Source organism: Peromyscus eremicus, chromosome 2 (genome assembly GCF_949786415.1).
Source record: "Peromyscus eremicus chromosome 2, PerEre_H2_v1, whole genome shotgun sequence".
In the NCBI taxonomy this organism is placed as follows: domain Eukaryota; kingdom Metazoa; phylum Chordata; class Mammalia; order Rodentia; family Cricetidae; genus Peromyscus; species Peromyscus eremicus.
Window position 1 is genome coordinate 152862232 of NC_081417.1, and position 26833 is coordinate 152889064.

The window sequence follows — 26833 nt, forward strand, 5'->3', positions numbered from 1 at the left end:
CAGCGGCAAACTGCAGGCCAGGCTCCCAGGACCCCCAAGCAAGAGAATTCATGTCCTTCGAAGGAGTCCCGGAGCAAGTCACCAGTCTACCAGCTCCTCTCTCTGTTTGTGGGTACCAGCTTTAATTCACATACATTTCGTTTTGGTGCTGGGGCTGGAAGCCAGGGTCTCAAGTACATGCTTAATGTACTCAACCCACTGTGGTACACCTCCAGCCACCTATATTTAAGACAGGGGCTCGTGTAGCTCTGGGTTCGATCCCTGGAAACACAACCCCAGAATACAGGCGGTGGAGACAGGGGGAGTGGAAGTCAAGGTAATCCTGGACTACATAGGTAGTTCACAGCCAGCCTGGGATACACAAGACCGTACTTCACACAAACTAAACCCAAAAGGAAAACACCCCCTCCCCAACAAAAACAAAATGCAAGGAAAGAAAACATTTAATTTGTTCTATGTGATTCTTAGAAGTTACAAAGCACAAAGTGATTTCCCCCCTTTTACATTACTATTACTTGTGGACTGTATGCATGTGTGCGCAAATGTGTATCCGTGGCATGCATGTGTAAACCAGAGGACAACTTATGGGAAATGGTTCTCTCCTTCCCTGTGGGTCCCAGGGATAGAACTCAGGTCATCAGGCTTGGTGGCAAGCACCTTCACCAGCGAGCCATCTCGGCAGCCTTAAAGTGAATTTCCTTAAAAGGAAGAATGCTCTGGGTGTGGCCTCACGGAGGCAGTGGTCATGGGCAGCCGGGCTGCAGGGCCTGACGTCTGAGAGGTACAAATGGGAGGCCAAAGGGAGATGCCTTTCCCTGACCTCATCCAAGAGAGAGAGAGAGAGAGAGAGAGAGAGAGAGAGAGAGAGAGAGAGAGAGAGACTTGTGAAGGCTGTAGGAAGGAGGCTCAGCCCCACTTTTGTTCTCTAGCAAATCAAAGGCACTTAATCCCTGTCTGTGGACCACTCACAAAAGCCCACAGCAGGGCCAGGAAGCAGGTGGAGGCTGCTGGCCACCCTCCTGCTCCTCCTGACCCCATCTCTACTCCAGCATCTGCTCCAGAGGTAGGAAGGCTGGGTGGTCACTACTTCATGTTCCTATGCATCTGTGATTTTTTTCTTGGAGACACAGTCTCTGAATGCAGCCAAGGCTACATTCTATGAATTCTATGAAGACCTGGCAGGCCTCAAGTTTCTGGTAGTTCTCTAAAGCACTAGGATCATTGATGTGGACTGCCAAACCCAAGCTACTTAAAAAAAAAATACAGCATTTCACTGTGTAGCCCTGGCTGCCTTCAAATGCAGAGATCCACCTGCCTCTGCCTCCCAAGTACTGGGATTAAAGGCGTGTGCTGCCACACCTGGCTAAACGTTTTTTTTTTCCATGTGTATGTGTTTGTGCTTGAGTATATGTGCATCTCATGCATGCAGGTGCCTGAAGAGACCAGTAGAGGGCACCAGATCTCCAGGAATTGGAGTTACAGGTCAAGTACTTATGAGCCTCATGTGGGTGCTGGGAAATGAACTCTGGTCCTTCACAAGAGCAGCAAGTACTCTTAACCACCGAGCCATCTCTCCAGCCTCCGAGTTGCATTCTTTTTTGGTTTTTCAAGACAGAGTTTTGTTATGTAGCCCTGGCTGTCCTGGAACTAACCTTGTAGATCAGGCTAGCCTCAAACTCTGAGATCCTCCTGCCTCTGCCTCCCAGGTGCTGGGATTAAAGGCGTGCAACTGCTGCCCGGCTCCGAGTTGCATTCTTAAACATTTATGAACCAAGGGAAGATATTTACTGATTTCACTCCACCAAAAAAGAAAAAAATTGAAGAAAAATTAAAAGATTTCCTTTCTCCAAATCCAAAGAATGTTTTTCATCATTTAAACTGAACTCACTCTGTATATCAGGCTGGCCTGGAAGTCATAGAGATCCACCTGCCTCTGCTTCTGAAGTGCTGGGATTAAAATTGTATGCCATCATGCCCAACATGAATTTCTCTTTTCCCTTCCTTCCTTCCTTCCTTCCTTCCTTCCTTCCTTTCTTTGTTTCTTTCTTTTTTTCAAGACGGGGTGTCTCTGTATATCCCTGGCTGTCTTGGAACTTGCTCTGTAGACCAGGCTGGCATAGAACTTAGAGATCCACCTGCCTCTGTTCCCAGCCCCAGCATAAATTTCTAAATTTTTAAAATACACTTTCTACGGTAACTGGGCAGGCACACTTGGAACAGCTCAGCTCAACACGCTAAGCTGGTCTCAGCACCTTCTGCTAGGCAGCTAAGCATCATGGTCGGAGATATGGGCATCATCCTGAGACCTGTCCCCACAAATAGGTCAGGGCTAGCACTAGAGAGGAACCAGGGTCCCAATCTCCTGGTGAGGGGCCTTCTGGTTGTCGGAGTCGGAGGAGTTGAAAGTCTGGGTGGGGGGAGCTGTGTACCAGGAGGCCAAGCCCCAGGGTCTCAGGCTCTTGTGTCTAGACGCTGTGGGCCGAGCAGTGTGCTGGTGCCCAGTGAGGCTCATAAGGAAAGTATGCAAGGAAGGCTGAGTGAGGAAACCATGTCAGGGAGGGGCCTGGCATCGGGGTTCTTAGCAGCACCCAGCAGCACTCCGCTTCATGTGGCAGGGCTTGCAGAAGAGATGGTTGTTCAGCGGGTAGCAGCCTTGGTCGGTGGGCTCCACAGACAGGAGGACGCTGCAGTCCTGGGGAGACAGAAACATGCGGCTCCATTCCCGCACAGAACCTGCCCAGGTGACATTTGGCTCTTCCTCAATCTCTCTCTCTTTCTCTTTTTTATGGTTTTTCCGAGACAGGGTTTCTCTAGTAGCCCTGGCTGTCCTGGAACTGCCTTTGTAGACAAGGCTGGCCTTGAACTCACAGAGATCCACCTTCCTCTGCCTCCTGAGTCTGGGATTAAGGTGTGCATCACCACCGCCCAGCTCCTCTTCATTTTGAGACAGGATGTTAAAGCTGACGCCAGCATCAAACCATGTAGCCGAGGATGACTTTGAACTCCCAATCCTACACCCAGCTTGGCTTTGTTTGATTGTATCCCAGGCTGTCCTGGAACTCTGTGTACCCCAGGCTGTCCTGGAACTTTGTGTACCCCAGGCTGTCCTGGAACTTTGTGTACCCCAGGCTGGCCCCTTCCCGCCTCAGCCTCCCAGTCCTGGGAAGGACAGGTGTCTGCCACCATGCCCAGCTTCAGTTTTCTCGACTTAAATGGGAACAATAAGCCATCTCCCAAGACTGTCATTAGGATCTAATAAGGTGATGCATATGACAGTCTTTTATAATTAAAAAGCACTTTCCACTCATAAAGATGTTGCCACCCTTCCAATAACGGCAATGAAAGACGTGGTCCAGAGAGTCAGCAGGAATGGTGAAGGATGCCATGGGCAGTACATGTAGACACGTCCCTTCTGCCAGAGTCAGAGCCCAGTTCTGGTCCAGGCTGCTGTGGTTTGAGTTTTCCATATATGGGGTTTTTCATTTGTTTTTAGGGGTCAGTTTAAGATAGGGTTTGATTTAGCTGGGCAGTGGTGGCAGAGGCAGGTGGATCTCTGTGAGTTCAAGGCCACCCTGGTCTACAGAGCAAGATCCAGGACAGTCAGGGCTACAAAGAAAAATGCTGTCTCAAAAAAACAAAACAAAACAAAAAACAAAAAAAACAAAAAAAAAACAAGGAAAAAAACCCAAACATATATATGGGTTAATTCAGCCCAGGCTTGAGCCACCAAGCCTGGCTGGGCCTTACCTATTGACACGTAACTTCCTGGAGTCCAAATCCTGACTCATAGGCAACTTCGGTCAAAGTGCCCGTGGACAGGAAGTAGGGTTATTTGCTCAGCCAAGCTTTTAGAAATGCCTGGTCCTGGGGGACTCTTATCAGGGCTCTGGGACTAATAACAGCACTTCATCTTCCTCATGGGTCTTTCAAGGTACAGTATCAGCTGCACAGACCTTGAACTCTAATTGACAAAGTCAGATTATGTATGAAGCAACCAGCTTCTCTGCCAGTGTCCTCTGGGCTCTCCATTATCTTTTAAAATAAATACAAGTGAATAAAAGCTTGGAATTAGTCATGGGCTGATTGAGAGATCCTGTTCTGGGACTCTCCATGAAGGTGGAGCACATAGAAACCACCACCGTTGTCTTCCTCACCAGAGGACAGAAAGCTCAGCGCTACAGGGACGCAGTGGGAAGACTAGGTCCAATTCCCAGCGCCCGTATGACAGTCAACAACTGTCACTCCAGTTCCCAAATACCCAGTGACGGAAATACCTCTTCTGTCATCCGCCAGTATGTACGCACAGAGTGAACAGACAAAACATCTCATACACATAACATTTTTTTTTCCCCAAAGAGGTCTTTGGCCAAGGTGGTGGCGCACGCCTTTAATTCCAGCACCTAGGAGGCAGAGGCAGATGGATCTCTGAGTCTGAGGCCAGCCTGGTCTACAGAGCAAGTTCCAGGACAGCCAAGGCTACAAAAGGAAACTCTGTCTTGAAAAACCAAAAAAAGAAAGAAAAAAAAAAAAAAAAAAAAAAAAAGATGAGGTCTTGGTTGGAGAGGTGGTTCAGGAGTTTAGGGGACATATTGCTCTTGCAGAGGACCCAGGTTTGATTCCCAGCTCCCACATGGTGGCTCACGAATCTTTTTCTCAAGCAATTAGCTTTCAATTATGGCATTTATCATAGCAACAGACAATGACCCATGCCAGGCCAACCAGGAACCTTCTTGGGACAGTATGCCCCTCCTACAGTGGGGTCCTACTCTCGTTCTCTTGGGGCTTCTAATGATATAAACCTGAACTATCTGTGCCCATATGCTGTGCCAGCCCTCAGAAAAGAAAGTAAAAGAAGGACCAGGAGGTAGAATGGTGGCCTCGGGGTACCATCTGCTGACCCCACCATGAACACAGTCTCTTTCCATAGTCAGTGATGTGAGCTCACACTGAACTCTAACGGAGCCTGGTGTGCCCTTACCTCCACTTTTCCTGGCCCCTGCTGAGGGCAGTGAGCGAGGGAAGGCTGCCCATGGCCACAGCCCTTCAAACCTCCTCAGCTCCACTCACCTCACAACGGTAACAGTTTTCATGGAAGTTCCTTCCCATGCACTCAATCTTGAAGGCATCCTTTCCGTCGCGGGGGATGATGGGATTCTCACAGATGCTGCACATGGGGGCAAATTTCCTAGAGGGAGGGGGAGCACCGGGAATGTCAGCTGCTCACGCTGACAACAAAATCGGCTGGTGGAAACGGGGTGGCCCCAGTTCACCTCCCAGAGTGCCTCCACCCCCCCCTGCCCGGGTTGCTAGGTGACAGAATCTGCAGAGACAGCCACAGATGTCTACCCTTCCTGGCAGAGGCGGGAGGAGGGATCAGTGCAATGAATCTAGCTTCCCAGAGTGCAATTAGCCAAGGCAGTACTTTGTCAGGAATGAGAGGAGTGTTATGTTAGTGGGTCCAGCCACCCACTATCTCGTACTTTGTTTAATTTAAAAATTTTTAGCATATTTATTCAGTTGTATGGGGAGGTTCAAGGACAACATGCAGGAGTCAGTTCTCTCCTTCTACTTTGTGGGTCCCAGGGACTGAACTCAGGTTATCAGGCTTGGCGGCAAGCTCCTTTATCCACTGAGCCATCTTGACAGGCTTATTTGCTTATTTTTTGTTCACTTATTTTCAAGACAGGGTCTTACTGTATAGCCCTGGTTGGCCTGGAGCTTGCTATGTATGTAGACCAGGCTGGCCTGGAGCTTGCTATGTATGTAGACCAGGCTGGCCTGGAGCTTGCTGTGTATGTAGACCAGGCTGGCCTGGAACTTGCTATGTATGTAGACCAGGCTGGCCTTTTGAGATAGGGCCTTATTCTACATTTTCAGGCTGACCTCAGATGGGCAGCACTAATCCTCCTGCCTCCGTCTTCACAGGCATGAACCACCATGCTCCATCTCTTTCTTTTCAAACAAGGGGACAAAGTGTGAGTCTCCCTTACGTCTGTATCCCCAGTCCCTCCCTCCAGTTCCCAGGGGAGGGGACACAGCCTAGGGTCTGAAATCCAGGCCCCAAGTCAAGTCCTTTTTACTTTCTTAGGTTGTCATATAGACCAGGCTGACCTTGAATTTGCTAGGATAGCCAAGGATGACCTTAAGTTTCTGACTCTCTTCACCTCTACAGTGCTGGGATTACAGATGTGTGTCACCATGGTGTGTTTCTGTGGTGCTAGGAATCAAACCCAGGGCTTTGTGCACGCTAGGCAGGTACTCAGTTAACTGAGCTACACCCCCAGCACCCAAATCAAGTCCTAGATGGAAGCTTCATTGACCCTTGGTTACTGTGTGCCTCGGTTTCCACTTCTGGTAAAGTGCACTCTTTCTTTGTCCTCCCTGGCTGTACACTCTGAGGACTGCATGGGGAACGTCAGATGATGAGCCTGACGGAGTGCAGGGACTCAAAGGGAGTCGCCTCCAGCAGATGCCCCATGAGTTACGTGGAGAACCTGAGAGGAAGATGGCTTCTCTGGGCACAGAAGCTGTAGGAAGTATTGGCCTGGGCCCCAGCCCTGATGCGGGGGCCAGCGTCCTGCCCCGAGCCCTGCCCCACCTCTCGCAGTCCCCCAGCCCCAGGCTCCTTTCCCACCTGTAGAAATCAGTCACGCAGTACACCTGGTTCTGGCTGTCCAGTGCAAAGCTCTCATCCCCGATGCACCGGGCGCAGGTCACACACGTGAAGCAGGGTGGGTGGAAGGCCTTGCCCAGGGCCCGGATGACGTGGTCTCGGACCACCTCTCCGCACTTGCCACACTTCTCCAGCGTGTCCTGGGTCAGAGAGCCGCTGTTTGAGCCAACCCACAGACATGCCTACCCTGAGCCATGAGGTGTGTCCAGCCCCTCCGTGTCTTTGTCTCTCCCTCCCTCCCTCCTCTTCCCACCTTCCCTTCCTTGTTTCTTTCCTTCTTCAGTACTAGGGATTGAATTCAGGGCCTTGTGTGTGCCGGGTAAGCACTCTGCCACTGAACTACACTCAGCCTGAGAAACTACCTTCTTAACAGCTTTTCAGAAAGTCCCCCCCCCCCTTTTTTTCTTTTTTGCTAGTTTTGAGACTGGGTGTCATGTCGTTATGTAGCTAAGGATGACCTTGAACTCTTGAACCTCACACCGTCTTGAAACAAACAAACCTAACTCTGAAAAGAACCTGGAAAAGGTAAGGAACTGCCTCCTCCCCCAGAGCCTGCAGAACTAGAGAAGGAGGCACCTCGATTGGATCCAATGACCCCCATAACTAAAAGAGAGAAATGGGCGTAGCTTGAAGCCACCGAACCGTGGTTCAGTTGTATACTGAATGCTCCCCAACAGCCCATCAGGCCCGGGCTCCAGGGGGCGCTGTGAGGAGGGGGCGGAGCCTTTAGGAGGCGGGGCCTAATGCAGGGCTGTGTAACTGGGGTGTGGCGTGGTCCCGTCCTCCTGTTTGCTGGCCGCGAGGGGAGCCAGTTTGTCTTTCCAGAGGCTCCCGCCAGGACGCACGGCCTCACCACAGGCTCACATTGGCAAGGCCATCTTGCTACGAACTGGCACCTCTCAGCCCTATCTTTTTGTCGCTGCGGGGACGCTGACCCACAGAGCAGCTACAGGACCCGAGTCCTGCTCCAGCTTTCTCCTTTCTGACTCTCAGCTGCCTTCGCAGTGCCCCTCCTCCGAGGAGCTCCCAAAGGATCTGGGGACTACAGGCAGGGGTACCACCTCGTAGCAGGGTTCGCACAGGGGGCGCCCATCCTTCTGGTAGAATCTCTGCCCAGCGAGCTGGCGGCGGCAGGTGCGGCAGGTGAAGCACAGGGCATGGTACTGCCTCTTCATGGCCTCCACAGCCAGCTCTCGAGGGGACACGGGCTTGTGACAGAAGCCGCAGACATCTGAGGAAGGGAAGACACAGGCTGTCACCGGCCCAGGACGGCAGTACCCAATCACCACCCAGAATATGATGCCCAGTGTGCCCAGGGCCCGGCCTCAAAGCCTTCCTCAACTGATAAACATAGAGGGTCCTGATAAGTACCAGGAAGGAAGGTGAATAGCACCTGGGGGGCTGTGGTGATACCAACACCCAGATGATCCTGATTCAGGATCTATATGTAAAAACTGACGTCACAAGAGTTCTAAGAGAGGAGCTGTTAAGAATACACACTGCTCTATAGAGGACCTTTCATCCCCCCACACACACATTAGTCAGCGCATAACTATCCATCACTCCAGGGATCCAGTGCCCTCTTCTGGACTCCCAGGGTAATGCATGCATGTATACATATGATAGTACACAGGACACACACTCATACACATAATCAAAAACGGCCGGGCGGTGGTGGCGCACGCCTTTAATCCCAGCACTCGGGAGGCAGAGCCAGGCGGATCTCTGTGAGTTCGAGGCCAGCCTGCTCTACAGAGTGAGTTCCAGGAAAGGCGCAAAGCTACACAGAGAAACCCTGTCTCGAAAAACCAAAAAAACAAAACAAAACAAAACAAAAAAAAAAAACGATAGGAACAGTAGGGCTTTGTGGCGCATACTTCATGGTGCACATCCCAGCTCTTGGGAGGGCAGAGCAGGCAAATCTCTGAGTTCAGAGCCAGCCTGGTCTATAGAGTTCCAGGAAAGCCAAGGCTACACAGAGAAACCCTGTCTTGAAAAGCCAATAACAACATATTGCTCTGGAGACCAGGGTGTTTTGAAACTCAGAGATTCTACCTCTGCTTCTTCTTCTTCTTTTTTTTTTTTTTTTAAAGATTTTTATTTATTATTTATACAATGTTCTGCCTGCATGTATGCTTGCAAGCCCAGATCTCATTACAGATGGTTGTGAGCCACCATGTGGGTGCTGGGAATTGAACTCAGGACCTCTGGAAGAGCAGCCAGTGCTCTTAACCTCTGAGCCATCTCTCCAGCCCTACCTCTGCTTCTTGAGTGCTGAGATTAAAGGCGTGCACCACCATGCCTGGCTGAAATCAATCTTTTTTTTTAATTTATCTTTATTTTATGTGCATTGGTGGTTTTGCCTGCATGTATATCCATATGAAGGTGTTGGATGCCCTGGAACTGGAGTTACAGACAGTTGTGAGCTGCCATGTGGGCACTGGGAATTGAACCTGGATCCTCTGGAAGAGCAGCCAGTGCTCTTAACAACTAAGCCATATCCCCAGCCCCCCTAAAATAAAGCTTAAGAAAAAACAATACTAAGAGATTCCGGTGTCGGGTGTGGTGGCTCACACCTGAACTCCCAGCATTCTGAAGGCTGATGAAGGTGAACAGAGTTCCAGGCTAGCCTGGGTTATACTGTAAGACTGTACCTTTTTGAAAAAAAAAAAATAATTTTTATGTCAAAATCTAGTGTAAGTCAAAAGACAAATGACGAACTTAAAAAAACATTTGCCCTTGTGTCTTGCTGTGTGGCCCAGGAAAGAGGACACTACGTTAGACATAACTGTGTCCTCAGTGACTGGGGCAGGACCTGAGTAAGCACGTCACAGCTCAATTAAACAAGGCACACGGTACTGTAGAGGCTTCTAGAAAACAACTCCGCCCTGCTGGTGGGCGCATGTAGGCTGGGATGACTAAGGAAGGCGATTTGTGACAAAAATACGAAACTCAAGAACACCAACCTTTTTATAGGGCACTTCCTCTTCTAGGAATTTACCCCAGAAAACCCCGCACATGGTGGAATGGCCCAGTAAGGTGAGTCAGCTCAGTGCAGTTACGGCAAGAAACCACCTACAAATCCATCAGGAGGCGGCTGTGTAACCCACCACACCTACGTTCTTAAGGGGGCTGCCACACAGCTTTACAAAAAGGGAGAGGAGCTGCTGCGCATTCTGATGAGAAACCCACTCAGAGATGCCCTGGGAGAGCCAGCAAGGAGGAATATCGCTGTGGCTGCTACAGACAGGACCCCCAGTCCTTTGGGGCAAAATTAGAAATGTGTGTGTGTGTGTGTGTGTGTGTGTGTGTGAGGTGGGATGGGGTATGGAGAAACAAGGTCTCACTATGTAACCCTAGCTACACTTGCTGTGTAGACCAGGCTGGCCTCAAACTCAGACGTCTTTCTATCTTTGCTTCATAAGTGCAGGGAATAAAGGTGTGCATCACCATGCCTGGTTGGCTTTTTTTTTTCCTGTAACCCAGGGTAGCCCCCAACTTACTATGTAGCTAAGATGACCTTAAACTTTTTTTAAAATATATTTTATTATTTTATATGTATATGTATTTGCCTGCATGTATATCCATGCATAACATGAATGTCTGGCCACAGAAGAGGGCACCAGATCCCCTAGAACTGGAGTTATAAACAGTCATGAGCTGCCATGTGGGTACTGGGAATTGAACCACGGTCATTTAGAAGAGCAGCCAGTGTTCTTAACCTCTGAGCCGTCTCTCCAGCCCCAACCTTAACTTCTAATCCTCCTGCACCATACACACAGGCATGAAATAAACAAGTGAAAAAAGGACTGAAAAACCTTAATTTTTACTTATTGATTGGTTGTACATACATGTATACTGCATGCCCACTTTGTGTGGCGATCAGGGAACAACCTGAGAGTCTGATTCACCACGTGGGCCCCAGGATAGAAATGAAGTCATCAGGCTTGGTGACAAGCCATTTTGCTATGCATCTCCCACAACGAAAAAAGAACTAAGAACAGAAAGCTGGGCACGGTAGCTCACATCTGTAATCCCAGCATTGAGGCTGAGGCAGGAGGATTGCCACAACCTTGAAGCCAGCCTGACTTCACAGTGAGATCCAAGCCAACTAGTGCCAGCTACAGAGTGTCATCCCATCTCAAAAAAACAGAGAAAAAGATTTTTTTGTTTTGTTTTGTTTTTTTTTTTGTTTTTTGTTTTTTTCGAGACAGGGTTTCTCTGTGTAGCTTTGTGCCTTTCCTGGAACTCACTTGGTAGCCCAGGCTGGCCTCGAACTCGCAGAGATCCGCCTGCCTCTGCCTCCCGAGTGCTGGGATTAAAGGCATGCGCCACCACAGCCCGGTGAGAAAAAGATTTTTTAAAGTTGCCTGTAATCTTGACACTCAGGAGGCTGAGGCAGGAGGATCTTAATTAAGTCCAAGGCCAGATTTGGCTAGAAAGAGACCTTGTCTCAACACGGACGAAGGTTGGGGATGTCGCGCAGGCATAGAGAGTGTGCTTTTCACGGAGGAAGCATTGGCTTCTCTCTGCAGTGCCACAGAAGCCAGACACAGCAGCACACTGTGATCCTAGCACTCAAAAGACGAGGCAGGCCGGGCGGTGGTGGCGCACGCCTTTAATCCCAGCACTCGGGAGGCAGAGCCAGGCGGATCTCTGTGAGTTCGAGGCCAGCCTGGTCTCCAAAGCGAGTTCCAGGAAAGGCGCAAAACTACACAGAGAAACCCTGTCTTGAAAAACCAAAAAAAAAAAAAAAAAAAAAAAAAAAAGACGAGGCAGGTGGAACACGAGAAGGACATCCTCGGCTACATATCGTATGCAACGCTAGCCTGGACTACGTGAGACCCTATCTAAAAACCATCAACAAACCAGAGGCAAGCACATGGCAGCAATGGACATTCAGTGGCTGCACACTGTACGGGCAGTCCCTGTCACGTGAGCAGGGGTGCCTGCTCCCCACTTCCCGTGAGAAGCCCATTCTGGCCGCAGGAGACCCGGAGACCAGGCCCGTGGCCATACCTGTGGATGCCTCTCTCTCTGGAAACGTGACAGGCTCTTCTGGAGGAGGAGGCAGCTCCTCTTCCGAGGGTCTGAGGTGACTGGGCTGAGGCCGGACGGAGGATCCCTTTGGTAGAGCCTGTGGGGGCACAGATTGAGGAGATAGGAGAGGGGTCAGCTGGTGGGGACCCCACCAGACCCTCCCAGCTTGGCTCTTTGTCTGGGTGGCTCTAAGTACAATTAGTCCCATTGTACAGATGAGGAAACTGAGGCTGGAGAAGCAAGTGTCTTGCCTCTATAGCATAGCAAGAAGGTTACCATGGCAGCAAGAGTCAGGACCTCTCTGCTCCCTGACTAGGGCTCCCTCCACCAAAGTGACTCTCTCATGCTTGCTAAGTAAACACTCTACCACTGAACTAACTATATCTCCAACCTTTTTTCTAACTTTTAGTTCAGACAGGGTCTCACTAAGTTACCCAGGCTGGCCTTGAACTCACTTTGTAGGCCAGGCTAGGCCTTATGATCAATCTGCCTCAGCCTCCTCAGTGTCTGGGATTATGGTCCCACAACCATCAGACCCAGCTTGACTCCTGTTTCTGAGAACATCTGGAGGATGATGTGTCCTTCCCATCAACACTGAGCTGGAGGTGACATAGACCTTGACCCAGGACACCACTCACATTGACAGCCCTCTCTATGAAGGGCAGAGGATTAATTGGCTTCTTACGCAATGTGGAGATTTGGGTCAGAACCAGCACATGTCTTGGAGCAGAGTGGGTAACTAAGGAACAAAGTAGGCGGGGGTGGGGGAGTGGGGGTGAGGGTGGGGGGGGACACGACACGTGTCTCTCTAGGGACTTTGAAAATCCCAAACAGTTCCTACCAGCTTTGGGATTTGGAAGAGCTTTGAAGACCAACTGCCTTGAAGCAGAAGGGACCAAACCACACCCATCTTGATAACGATGGGAATGCCCAGGTCCCCACCCACCCAGGGGGCCTAGGAGGCTGGGGGACACTAGCAGTACCTGTGGTAGGGGCGGAGGTGGGGGCGGGGGCAGGTGTAGTTGTTCCAAGTCAGAAATGAGTGATGTCCCCGTCAGGGCAGGAGGCTCCTCTTCTGGGAGAGGCAGGTAGGCCGAAGGCGGTGGTGGAGGAGGTGGGAGGAGGTCAAGGTCCTCATCATTCAGGGAAGGAGGTGGGGGAGAGCATCCTACAGCGGAAGAGGAGATGGGTTGCCCAGAACCCCCACAGGGCACAAGGTCTACTCACCCAGAAGGCCAAGCAGCAGTGTGTAGAGGCTCAGTCTGGCTCCAGACTTGGTTCCACCCTGGGCTGCTGCCACTGGCTTGCTGGGGGTCCTTAGGCAAGAGCGTCAGCTGTTTGGGTCTTAAATTGTTCCTCTGGAAAGTGCGCAAAGCCAGGTGATGGTGCACACCTTTAATCCCAGCACTCGGGAGGCAGAAGCAGGAGGATCTCTGAGTTCGAGGCCAGCCCGGTCTACAGAGTGAGTTCCAGGACAGCCAGGGCTACACAGAGAAGCCCTGTCAGGGTGGGGGTAGTGCAGGGTAAAGAAAAGAAGAAGAAAGCTGGGCACGGTGGTACTACACTTGGAAACTGAGGCAGGAGAGGTTGGCTTGGGCTCCATGGCCCCTGTCTATAACCCCAGCATTGGGTGGAGAGGCGGAAGGATCAGGAAAAGAAGGAACAGATTAAATCTTGATGACCAGTTGAAACTGGATCTGGAGAGGTAGGCTCTTCCTACTTCCATGTAGGTTCCTTGTGTGTGTGTGTGTGTGTGTGTGTGTGTGTGTGTGTGTGTGTGTGTGTGTAAGCTAAGCAAGCACTCTACCAACCCAGCTACATCTCCATGAGATGTCGGGTCAGACATGGCACAGGACCGTCCCACTACCAGCACAGGTAGCGTGGGCTCCCCTGAGTGAACTCTGTGGTGGAGGCTGGAGCGGGAGAGTTAGGGCCTTGGATCCTAAAGACTGGTTGTTGGGCAATGGCTTCTGTGTCGCTGGGGGATAGAGGAGGGGCAGGCTTGGCCACCACCGCCATAGCCCATCATCTTCCTCTGTTCACGAACCACCATCACCACCAAGATCACAGACTACAACCAGTAGAGTGCCAGCTCCCTTCATGAAGGTGACAAGGTACGGGTGGGGCCAGGGTAAGAGGGGTCTCAGGAAGGAACTGTGAAGGCTACTGTCACTGTGAGGTACAGGACAAGCACTGTTAATAGTGGCCCAGTGAGGCCGGCATGGTGGCACAGGTCTTTAATCCCCAGGGCATGGGAGGCAGAGGCGGATGGATCTCTGTGAGCTCCAGGCCAGCTTGGTCTATATATTAAGAACATATACCACAAGAAAACTCACAGCACCAACTAACCTGGGCTCACAGGGCCTCATAGAGACTGAACCAACAACCAGGAAGTCTGCATGGGTCAGTACCTAGGCCCTCTGAATATGTGCTAAATGATGTAACTTGGTCTCCTTGTAAGACTCTTAAGTAGGAGCAGGGGCTGTCTCTGACTCTGTTGCCTGCTTTGGGGACCCATTCCTCCTACCAGATTGTCTCATTCAGCCTTTTTTTTTTTTTTTTTTTTTTTTTTTTTTTTTTTTTTTTTTTTTTTTTTTTTGGTTTTTCGAGACAGGGTTTCTCTGTGTAGCTTTGCGCCTTTCCTGGAACTCACTTGGTAGCCCAGGCTGGCCTCGAACTCACAGAGATCCGCCTGGCTCTGCCTCCCGAGTGCTGGGATTAAAGGCGTGCGCCACCACCGCCCGGCTCAGCCTTTTTTTAAAAAAATACATTTATTTATTATGTATACAGTGTTCTGTCTGCATGTGTCCCTGTAGGCCAGGCGAGAGCACCAGATCTCATTACAGATGATTATGAGCCACGATGTGGTTGCTGGGAATTGAACTCAGGACCTCTGGAAGAGCAGCCAGTGTTCTTAACCTCTGAGCCATCTCTCCTGCCCCTCATCCAGCCTTAATAGAAGAGGAGGTGCCTAGTCTCGTTGCAGCTTGATATACCATGGCTGGCTGATATCCATGGGAGCCCACCAGTATCTGAAGAGAATCAGTGGAGGAGGGCTGGGGTGGGGAAGGGGAGAAGGAGGTGGAGAGGAGGGAGGGGAAACTTTGGTTGGGATGTAAAAACAAAAAACAAATAAATAAACAAAAACAAAACAAAACAAGAATATGTTTTAAACAAACAAAACCAACTAATAACCAACCAACCAACCAAAGAAAAACAAACAGAAAAGGAAGAGGAGGCAGGGGATGGGCCATCGAGGTGGCTTGCTACAAAGCCTGAGAACCTGACCTGAATTCTTCAGTCCTTAGGACCCAGAGGATGGACGAGAACAGTCCTCCAAGTTGCCCTCTTACCTGTGGCATACACATATACACATACACATATACATAATACATATATATACATACATACACAGATACATACACATACACATACATACATGTGCTGTGGGATGTTCTGTATGGCAAATGTGTTGCTAATTAGTTAATAAATAAAACACTGATTGGCCATTGGCTAGGCAGGAAGTGTAGGCGGGACAAGGAGGAGAATAAAGCTGGGAAGATGGAAGGCTGAGTCAGAGAGACACTGCCAGCTGCCACCATGACAAACAGCATGTGAAGATGCCAGTAAGCCACGAGCCATGTGGCAAGGTATAGATTAACGGAAATGGATTAATTTAAGCTATAAGAACAGTTAGCAAGAAGCCTGCCACGGTCATACAGTTTGTAACCAATATAAGTCTCTGTGTTTACTTGGTTGGGTCTGAGTGGCTGTGGGACTGGCAGGTGATAGAGACTTGTCCTGACTGTGGGCCAGGCAGGAAAACTCAAGCTACAAATGGTGTCCAACGTGGGGCAAGAGTTTCCACCTAAAAACTGAGAAAAAAGATTCTAAAACGGAGCTAAAACCAGCTTCCTAATTGTCTCTCTCAAATGAGCGGCAGCTTCCTAACTGTCTCTCTCAAATGAGCAGCAGCTGCCAGTTTGAGCTACTGGTGGATTTCTAGTGTGCATGCTTGACCTGCAGTATGGTGAGAATGAGGCCTCTGCAAGTGGCACATTAAGCTGCGTGGTGGATTTAGCCTTTGCTAATACAAAACAAAAAAAGAGATTTTTTGGGCTACACGCTGCTTGGATAAAAGCATAGACACACGATAGCTCCCAGAGCTGGTGGTAAACGCAGCCATGTTGGGAAGCTGAGGTGGGCAGAGCCAGCGCCACAGCTGCTGCAGTTTAAAGCAATAGATTCACAATAAGACAGATTCAGATGTAATAGTTTACAATGTGTGTAAAATATATGTAGGCTTGAAAGAGACAAAAAAGGTGATATATACAGTTATAGAAACAAATACATAGTTTTAAAAAATAAAGTCTTTAAGGAGACAGTAAAATTAATATAAAAAATAAGCCACATGAAGATGAATATTACACAGAGAATCTGGATTGTGTTGTCTTTGGGATTCTTTTTTTTTTTTTTTTTTTTTTTTTTCCTTCGGTTTTTCGAGACAGGGTTTCTCTGTGTAGCTTTGCGCCTTTCCTGGGACTCACTTGGTAGCCCAGGCTGGCCTCGAACTCACAGAGATCCGCCTGGCTCTGCCTCCCGAGTGCTGGGATTAAAGGCGTGCGCCACCACCGCCCGGCTTGTCTTTGGATTTGATTGTAAAGGAAGCTGAGTTAAACCAATATGCATATTTTAAAGATATCTTGACTTCAAAATTTGGATATAAGGATATGTTGCTTTGGAAAGGAGACTCTGCTTTTGTTTCCACAGAAAGCCAGAGGCTATGGATTTGTTCCAGATTAAGATACATCAGGTTTGACCAGCCAAGACCACCTGAAAGGTCTCCGATGACACCATGGCCCAGATGATCCAACATCCAGAATGGTTTCAAGGCAACTGGCTCAGACGATACAGCCTCACGGACTACTCCATGATCCTAAAATTTTCTTTGTGCCCCCATAAGATACAGCGCCCCCCTCCAGCAGGAAGTAGTAAGAGAAGCTACACCCAAATTCCCAAATTATATGTAATTTTACTTTGTTAAGGTTAAAACCTTCCTTTTTGAAAAAAAAAAGGGGGGGGAAGTGCTGTGGGATGTTCTGTATGGCAAATGTGTTGCTAATTAGTCAATAAATAAAACACTGATTGGCCATTGGCTAGGCAGGAAATGTAGGCGGGACAAGGAGGAGAATAAAGCTGGGAAGTGGAAGGCTGAGTCAGAGAGACACTGCCAGCCGCCACCATGACAAACAGCATGTGAAGATGCCGGTAAGCCACGAGCCATGTGGCAAGGTATAGATTAATGGAAATGGATTAATTTAAGCTATAAGAACAGTTAGCAAGAAGCCTGCCATGGCCATACAGTTTGTAACCAATATAAGTCTCTGTGTTTACTTGGTTGGGTCTGAGTGGCTGTGGGACTGGCAGGTGATAGAGACTTGTCCTGACTGTGGGCCAGGCAGGAAAACTCTAGCTACATACATGGATACACACATACACATACATACATACACAGATACACATACATACATACACACAGATACACATATATATATACATACACACGTACACATACATACATACAAATGTACACATACATACATACCCATATACACATATACATACATACACATATACACATACATACATACACATACAAACATACACAGATACACAGATACATACATACATACATACATACATACACAAATACACATAAATAAAGGTGGAGGAAGACGATGAGCATGGAGGGACAAAAGCCAAGTGCAGAAAGCTCTAGACTTCCGGAGCCTGAAGCCCTGGGCTCTAGCACCAGGCCCATGCCCAGCTAATTCCCACAGTCACTTCTCTGGGGTCAGGCTTCCTAGCCCACCCCACCCCTCCCCAGGGCTGAAGGGACTGGGGCCCCAAATAAGCAGCAGACTGGCAGCATCATGGGGTGGGGTGTTGGGTGCCTGTTTAAACACAGATGGCTGGGGGCAGCCACCTCCAGCTCCTGGTCTAGGGCCGGACTTAGATCACTGCTGCAGGACGGAAGTCTCACCTCCCGACCACAGCAAGTGTCCTCTACTCATTCAGAGCATTGGCAGGTTCGGGGTGAGGCTGGGTGGAAGGAAAGCTCAGCTCTCCTCCTTTCTCCCCCTTTCCTGTCCCAATCCTCCTTCCTCAGCCCCCCAAGAGCTGGGATTTCAGGCCTGTGCCTCCACACCGGGAGGGAGAAAAGCTCCCACTGCGCTTGGCAACAGTCAATCGTACATTTCAAAATAGCTAACAGGACTCTGAATGTTCCCGCCACAAAAAAATTGAGGCAACGGATATGCTAATTACCTTAACTTGATGATAACATGCTGTCTACAAGCTGTAAAACATGATACAGTACCCCATAAACATGGACAATTACCACAGGTCAGTGAAAGTGTATTTTGTGGGACAGTGCCATTGGTCAGTGGGCAAAGGTGCTTGCTGCCAAGCCTGCAGACCTGAGTTCCATTCCCAGGGCTTACAAGGTGGAGGGAGAGAATGGACTCCTACAAGTTGTTCTCTGAGCTCACATACAAATGCCATGGCACACATACGATAAATAAATGTAATTTAAAATGAATAAAAAAAGGGGACTGGAGAACTGAAGAGATAGCTCAGCAGTTAACCCATGTACTGCTTTTTTTTTTTTTCCAAGACAGGGTTTCTCTGTGTAGCTTTGCGCCTTTCCTGGAACTCGCTTTGGAGACCAGGCTAGCTTTGAACTCACAGAGATCCGCCTGGCTCTGCCTCCAGAGTGCTGGGATTAAAAGCGTGCGTCACCACCGCCCGGCCCATGTACTGCTCTTACAGAGGATTGGAGTTCAAGTCCCAGAACCACATCAGGCAGCTCATAGCCACCTGTAGCTCCAGTTCCAGGGGATCCTACACCCTCTTCTGGACTCTGTTAGTACTGTACTCATGTGCACAACACACACACACACACACACACACACACACACACACACACACACACACACAATGGAACAGATCTGGGGTTGGTGGGCTGGCTTAGAGGTTAAGAGCACTGGCTGCTCTTTCAGCGGACTGGAGTTCAGTTTCCAGCCCCCACATGGTGGCTCACACCGGTCTGTAACTCCAGTCCCAGGGCATTCAGCCTTCTCTTCCAGCACAGGCAAACACACTCATGTACATAAAATAAATAAATTAAAAAATAAACAAATGTTTTTGTTTTTAATGAGGACTGGAGGGGTGGCTCCATGGTTAAGAGGGAGCTCTGCCATTTCAGGGGACCCAAGTTTGGTTTCCCAGCACCCACATCAAGAGGCTCCCAACTGCAGTTCTAGGGATCTGACACCCTTTTCTGGCCTTCACAAAGACTACATGCACATAGTGCACATATAGAAAAGCAGACAGGCGCTCAGGAAACAGATGCAGGTGGACCTCTGTGAGTTGGAGGTCAGCCTGGTCTACAGAGTGAGTTCCAGGACAGCCAGCATTGTTTCACAGAAACACTTTGTTTAAAAAAAAAAAGCAAATGTTTTTTTAAAAAAATTAATTAGCTGGGTATGATGATGTATGCCTTTAATCCCAGCACTTGGGAGGCAGAGACAAGCTGATCTCTGTGAGTTCAAGGCCAGCCTGGTCTACAGAGGGAGTTCCAGGACAGACTGGGCTGCACAGAGAAACCCTGTCTTGAAAAACCAAAAATAAACAAGTAAATAAAAATAAAGATTCACAAAGTGTAATAACCACCCAGAAACGCAGAAAAATGCAAACTAAAGCCTCAGCTCCAGCTTTGCGGTGGGGCCCAGCTGTGTTGGAACAAGCCCAGAGGTGACCAGGTGTGACTGACCCGCTGGAAGTGTGGGAACCTGGGAGCCACGCTCCATGCAAGCTTGTGAGTCAGGATCCAGCTTTCTCAGAGGCACCACAAGGCTGTGTCCTCTCCTAGCTAGGACTCACTTCTGTCTGGGACAGTGAGCTGAGGAAGATCAGTAATCAGGAAGAAGTGTGAGGTGGCTCAGCCCATAAAGTACTTAACGCCCAGTGTGACAGCTGGAGTTCAATCCCTGGGATCCTCTCCTGCTTCTTTTCTCCCACTGCTCAGGTTTTCCTCTCACCTCCGCATGTCACACACACACACACACACACACACACACACACACACACACCACACACACCCACCACACACACACACACACAACACACACACACACACCACACACCACACACACACACACCACACACACACCACACACACACACACACCACACACACACACACACACACCACACACACACACACACCACACACACACACACACACCACACACACACACACACACACACACCACACACACACACACACACCACACACACACACACACACACACACCACACACCATACAAACACACACACCACACACACACACACCACACACACACCACACACACACACACACCACACACACACACACACACACACCACACACACACACCACACACACACACACACACCACACACACACACACCACACACACACACACACACCACACACACACACACACACACACCACACCATACAAACACACACAACACACACACACACACACCACACACCATACACACACACACACACACACCACACACACACCACGCACACCACACACACACCACACACGCACACACACACACCACACACACACACCACACACACACACACACACCACACACACACCACACACACACACACACACACGCACACACACACCACACACACACACCACACACACACACACACACACACACCACACACACACACCACACACACACACACTCACACACACACACACACACCCCACACACACACACACCCCACACACACACACACACTCACACACACACACACACCACACACCATACACACACAATTAAAAATAAATCACAGGGCTAGTGAAATGGCCCAGCAGGAAAAGACACTTGCGACCAAGCCTGATGACCTGAGCTCAATCCCAGGACCCATCTGGGGATTGAAAGAAGAGAACCACACCCACAAGCTGTCCACTGATGCCGTCACACGTACGTGCACCAGCACACAGAAGGAAAGAAATTGCGTAGCAGGTAAGCAGCAATGTCCAAGAACAGAGTGAGGACATCTTTCAGACCCTCCCAGCTCATCTCTGTCTCGTGGCCTCCATACCTGTTTCCACTTCCCCCATCTGGCAAGAGGCCTCGGAGAAGCTTCCTCAGAGGAGCCGCAGAAAGAGTTACCTCTTCTGGATGGCACCAGGCTCCACGGCAACGTCGCTCTTTTGACATTCAGTAATTTTCAATTATTAACCTTACTTAGTGTGCTTGTGTGTCCATGTGTATGTGCATGTGTGTGCCCATGTGTATGTGCATGTGTGTGCACATGTGTATGTGCTTGTGTGTCCATGTGTATGTGCATGTGTGTGTCCATGTGTATGTGCATGTGTGTCCATGTGTATGTGCATGTGTGTGCACATGTGTATGTGCATGTGTGTGCACATGTGTATGTGCTTGTGTGTCCATGTGTATGTGCATGTGTGTGTCCATGTATATGTGCATGTGTGTGCACATGTGTATGTGCTTGTGTGTCCATGTGTATGTGCATGTGTGTGCACATGTGTATGTGCTTGTGTGTGTCCATGTGTGTGCACATGTGTGTGTCCATGTGTATGTGCATGTGTGTGTCCATGTGTATGTGCTTGTGTGTGCACATGTGTGTGTCCATGTGTGTGCATATGTGGAGGTCAGAGGACAATTTGCAGAAGCTAATCTATGTTTCCACCTTTGCGTAGGTTCTGGGAATTGAACTCAGGTCCTTAGGCTTGCCCAGCGAGCATGTTTACCTGCTGAGCCACCTTGCTGGTCCTGTGTTAATGCTCTTAGTCCTCACAACTATACTGTGAAGTGTTTGACACTGAGCCACAGAGAGGCTAAGTGACCTGCAACATCACAAAGCTCAGAGGAGCCAGGCCTCAGGTGCAGGTAAGTGGGTCCACAGCAGGCCTGGCACACAGTAGGCAACTGAACGGATGAGTAGCCCGGAGCCTGCCTTTTCCTCCCTGCCTTGGTTCTGTCTCTGTCCTGGTCCCCTTAGGGCCACTCTTACCTCCATTGGAGAGCCGGGGTGGGGCTGCAGGGAGCGAGGCAGTGGTTCTGCCAGAGGGTGTCCAGGTATTGGGGTTCCTGCTCAAGCCGGCCCCAGGGGTCTTCATGGGAGTCTCCCAGGGCCGGGCATGTCGAGCTTCACAAGCTGCCTGGCCCACTGCCTCAGTCACAGCCACGTCACGGCGTGGGGGTGCCAGGGTGATGAACACAGAGGAGGCCACCCTCTTCTCAGGCTTGGAGGCCATGATCGGCTCCTGCTGGGGCTGGGGGCACAGGGGTTCAGGTTGACACGGTACCCCGCTGGCCACAGAACTTTCTCAGAACCTCCATTCTCTCAAGAGAAACCTCGCTGGACTGGTGGGCCCAGCCCAACACCCAACTCCACCAGAGACAGGACTGAGGCGGGAGAACAATGAGTTCTAGGCCAGCCGGGGTTGCACAGTGAGAAGGGAAGGGAGGTAGGAGGGGCAGGGGACAGCCTTCAGAGAGGCCAGGTGGCCACCAGGTGGCCAGGTCACAGGGGCCCACATATCCGGCAGGCCCCTCCCCGTGCCTATGGACAACCCTGCAGCGACTCAGAGGTCACCTTCCCTGGCCACCTCCTCCAGAGCCCAGCCCAGGCAGCTGACAGACTCTGCAGGCTCTGACACCTGGCAACTGCCCCTCCCTCACCTGAGACACCGATTCTGTTGGAAGGCAAGGTCCAAGGTTCAGGCCAGCTCCACTGAAGAAAACAGGGAAATAAGAGGGACGAGATTTAAAAAAAAAAAAAAAAAGTGACCAGATGAATAAAAGACACAGGACCCACTCTGTTCCCATGCTGCCCCAAGCACCCAACAACACCCCGTTATCACCCAATCTTGTGGGTGAGAAAACTAAGACTCAGAGACGTCAAGTCCCTTGTCCAGGGTCACACAGCACTGGAGTTGGCATTTTAGCCCAGAGCCATGCACTTGACTGCTCAGTTCTCTTCTGCCCTCTCCATTCGGTCCCCAAACCAGCACATCCTTGGCTCTGCCTCATGGTAGAATTTTTACTCTGCCCCATTTCCAAAACCATGCCTGCTTCAGGACCCCGTGTGTGTGTGTGTGTGTGTGTGTGTGTGTGTGTGTGTGTGTGTATGTGTGTGCATGAGTCGGTAGATGGCTGATCTCCTACCCACCTCCTAACCCTAATCTTTCTAGAACATAAATCTGATTGCTTCTCTTCTGCTTAAAAGCTTTTTTGAAGCTGGGCAGTAGTGACACATGCCTTTAATCACAGCACTCAGAAGACAGAGACAGGGGATCTCTCTGAGTTCAGGGCCAGACTGGTCTACAGAATGAGTTCCAGGACAGCTAGGGCTGTTACAAAGAGAAACCCTGTCTCGAAAAAACCAAAAGACAAAAAAGGGAAAAAAAATTTTTTTTTGAGACAGGGTTTCTCTGTGTAGCCCTAGCTGTCCTGGAACTCACTATATAGGCCAGGCTGGCCAAGAACTTAGAGCTCCACCTGCTTCTGCCTCCCAAGTGCTGGGATTAAAGGCGTGTGCCACCACCCTCAGAAGGATAACAAAAAAAAAGTCTGAGCTTCCGTGGCTTCAAGCTCCCCCAATCCTGCCCATCTCTCGGATGTTGGGGAGGGCCTTGGGACCTTGTTCATATAAGGTACATACTCTACCACTGAGCCAAACCCCAACCCACCTCAAGTTATTATTATTTTATTATTTATTTTTGGTTTTTCAAGACAAGGTTTCTCTTTGTAGACCAGCTGGCCTTGAACTCAAGAGATCTACCTGCCTCTGCCTCCTTGGGATGAAAGGCATGCACCACCATGCCTGGCCCCTCTAATTATTTTTAACCACTTAGCCCTTCCTTCCCCGAGACTGTTTTTCTCTGTTGGAGGATCCAGTCAGCTTTCCCCTTTCTGTTTCTACAGAGTTAATTTCAGCTCTCTGAGACCCAGTTCAAACCTCACCTCCTCCATGAAGCCTCCCCTGACTCCCACCCTGGGGCGATCTGTGGCTTCCTTGGGGTGAGGACAGCTTGTCCGAGGACCTGCTGGCTCACTATGCACGTGTCTGAGACCCTCAGGTAACCTTGCCTGCCTTCAGCTGTCCGCATCAAGAGTCAGAAAGCAGTTCACAGAGCCGGCGTGGAAGCACAGATCTGGGCAGAGGAGGCACCTTCATGCTGGGAAGGGCAGGCGGTTCCTGAAGAGAGTGGCCTCCGGGACCAAGGTCTAGGTGGGTCACTGTGGGTGAACTGGCCACAGAAGTCCTCCTTGGCACCCAACCATAGTTCCCATGGCTAAAAATGTGTCCTTTATCTCCCTTCCTCTTTCTGTGTGGGCCACCACGATACGACTGAAGCCCGGTCGTATCGGGAAGGAGTATGATTAGTCTCCAGCAGTGGGGCTGGACAGTGGGGGAGGGGGCGGGAAGCCCCAAGAGACGCTAACAGCTGATGTGGACCCCACATGGTCGCATACAGGTTCCCCTCTGATTCTCAAGGGGCATCAGCCTCCATGGACTCTCCTGCTGGCTGACAGAGAGGGGGAAAAAAGCCCGTAAAATGGCTCTGGGGGCACCAGGCGTGATAGTGCATGCTTTTAATCCTAGCGCTCCAAAGGCAGAGGCAGGGGGATCTCTGTAAGTATGAGGCCAGCCTGGTCTACATAATGAGTTCCAAGATAGCCTGGGCTACACAGAGAGACATATATATATGTTTTCGAGACAGGGTTTCTCTGTGTAGCTTTGGAGCCTGTCCTGGATCTCACTCTGTAGCCCAGGCTGTCCTCGAACTCACAGAGATCTGCCTGGCTCTGCCTGCCGAGTGCTGGGATTAAAGGCATGCGCCACCACCGCCCGGCCAAAAAATATTTTGAAGCCAGGAATGAAAATACACACCTGTAATCTCAACACTCAGGGGGCTGAGGCAGGAGGATTTCCATGAGTTTAACCCAAGCCTGGGGCTACATAGTTAGACCCTGTCTCAACCCAGCCCCATAAATAGAACTTATTTTGTAAGTGGTCTTCAGAATTAAAACAGAAACCCTGACAGTGACCTTTATAAAGCCGAGAGCGCAGACCTCAGACCTCAAACCTCGGCTGTAGAGAGGCTCTGTCACAGGGTCCCAACAAGAAGCTAAGTGCGTTTCCCTGGCCCTCCAGCAGGCTTGGAATCCTATCACAGAATCCTGCAACCTGGAAGTCCATGGGCATCCTTAGACTTTTTCTTCCCTGGACCGTACAAGCCTCCTCCCCCACCCCAAGCTCCTCCCCTTCCCCCAAATGACCCAATCCAGATCAGTTTCTTGCAGTCAACACATTCTAGGCGGGTCCCCTGGGACAGGCTGTGGCTCTTCGGGAACCCTCCCCACCTCCTTCCCCCCCCCTAGTCTGACCCCCACTCCATTCTGCCTGCTTTCTCTGAAACATCCAGCATGGAGGCCAGATGTTCACAGCTGGGCAGCCATACCCGCCCCTATCGTTGTCAAGCAGCGGTGGGGACCTCGGGCCTGTGGATGGAGCAGCGCTGGGGATTTCAAAGCCCTGTCAGGTCCCATAAGGAAAGCCTGCTTGCGCTTCCCTCTGGTCCCATTGCCCCTGAGTTCACCCTGGATGGGGGGAGGCGCTGTATGACAACTTCCCAGCCGACCCTCCACCCCCATCCTTCCTCCCCGGAGGGCAAATCAGACACCCAGATCCAGTTGGGTAAGCGGAGAAAGTAGGAACAAAGGGAAGGAAAGTCATTTCCTGTCAAGAGGAAGGAAGGAGGCTGAGAGCCGGCCAACCAGCCAGCCAGGGCCGGCTTGAGGCTACAACCCCTGGCAAGGGATGTGCTGGCTGCCTGGAGTAGTCCCCTCGTTCCTAACCCTTTGCCCACACTTCTAAAGCCACCTCGGAGTCACTTCTAAGCATCACCCTTTCACACAGCAATCTAAGTTTGGGGCCAGAATTAAACTTTGCTGGAGGAGAAAGGGAGAGTCTATGTCCCCACTCACTCCCACAAGACACCTTGCAGTCTCAAAAGGGTAGGGGTCTCACCTTCTTTCCTACTCTAGAGAAGGAAGAGGCACAGAGCTGGGTTCTCCCCCGCCATGGCTCCTACTGGGTGACCTTGATGCAGTCACTCAACCTCTCTGGGCCCGGTTTTTCAGTCATCAAGTAAAGAGAAATCTGCCCTGGAGGGTGGCTGCGAGGAGACCAGCTGGACATTCAGCCCAGGAGGGCAGGCGGAGCCCTGGGGCTGGAGGACAGTGGTCTCCATTGTTGAGAGCAGGAATCTGGGCGCTGCCCAGCCTGTCCCTTGGGACCTCAGGTCTGGGCTAGAGAAGAGGGAGTAACTGCACACACCTTGGGGATCGTCCATTCCCACACCGTGCCAGGCCGGGCGAGGAGACCCCAGGACCCTCCTTCCCCTCTCCTGACTGGAGCTGGGAACAGAGCTCCAGGGCCATGGGAGCTCGGGAACCCCCCACACCCCTCGCGCACGCCCTGGAAGAGCAGCGGAGCGGGGCAGCTGGCCGGGTCACTGCGGCAATTATAATTCAATCCATGTGCGGAACGCTGTCCTTTGTGCAGGAGCTTCCGCCCTGCTCGCCCCGTCCCACTTCAGAGCAGGGACATGACCCCACTGCGCCGGACCTGCACTCAATCTCCTGGAGTCCCCCAAAGCTGAAATCCTGGGACTCCCAGGGACAAGAGAACACAGGGATAGTACCCGCCCCGAGCCCCCTAGCAGCGCCAGGCTGGGTCCAGCGCGGTGGCCGAGAGTTGCCCATGCGGCCACCTGTGGGTGACCCTGCCTGGGGCGCACGGCTGGGACCCCCACGCCGCATCCGCTTACCTGCTGCGCGCCCCATGCCCCGGCCTCCGACAGCGCTGCGCCTCCGCCCCTCGCTCCCGCCCCGGCCTCCCTCCGCCCCGCCGCCCCGCGCGCCTTACCATAAAAGGTGACGCTCGGGGAGGGGGCGCGGGCTCGTCCTACCTGCCCCCCCACCTGCGGCCGCGCCCCCTCCTTT

The 26833-nt window shown here is 50.8% G+C and overlaps 1 protein-coding gene across 1 annotated transcript; it reads right to left on the reverse strand.

The window, feature by feature from the left end:
- Window positions 1-773: 773 nt before the first annotated feature.
- Fblim1 (filamin binding LIM protein 1) lies at window positions 774-26719 on the reverse strand. Its single transcript, XM_059255325.1, has 9 exons — window positions 26659-26719; window positions 22502-22553; window positions 21831-22092; window positions 12697-12881; window positions 11693-11810; window positions 7735-7904; window positions 6635-6813; window positions 5068-5185; window positions 774-2692 (listed from the first exon to the last, which is right to left on the reverse strand). The coding sequence occupies exons 3-9, from the start codon at window positions 22072-22074 to the stop codon at window positions 2579-2581; spliced, it is 1128 nt and encodes a 375-aa protein (XP_059111308.1). The 5' UTR covers window positions 22075-22092; window positions 22502-22553; window positions 26659-26719; the 3' UTR covers window positions 774-2578.
- Window positions 26720-26833: the final 114 nt, after the last annotated feature.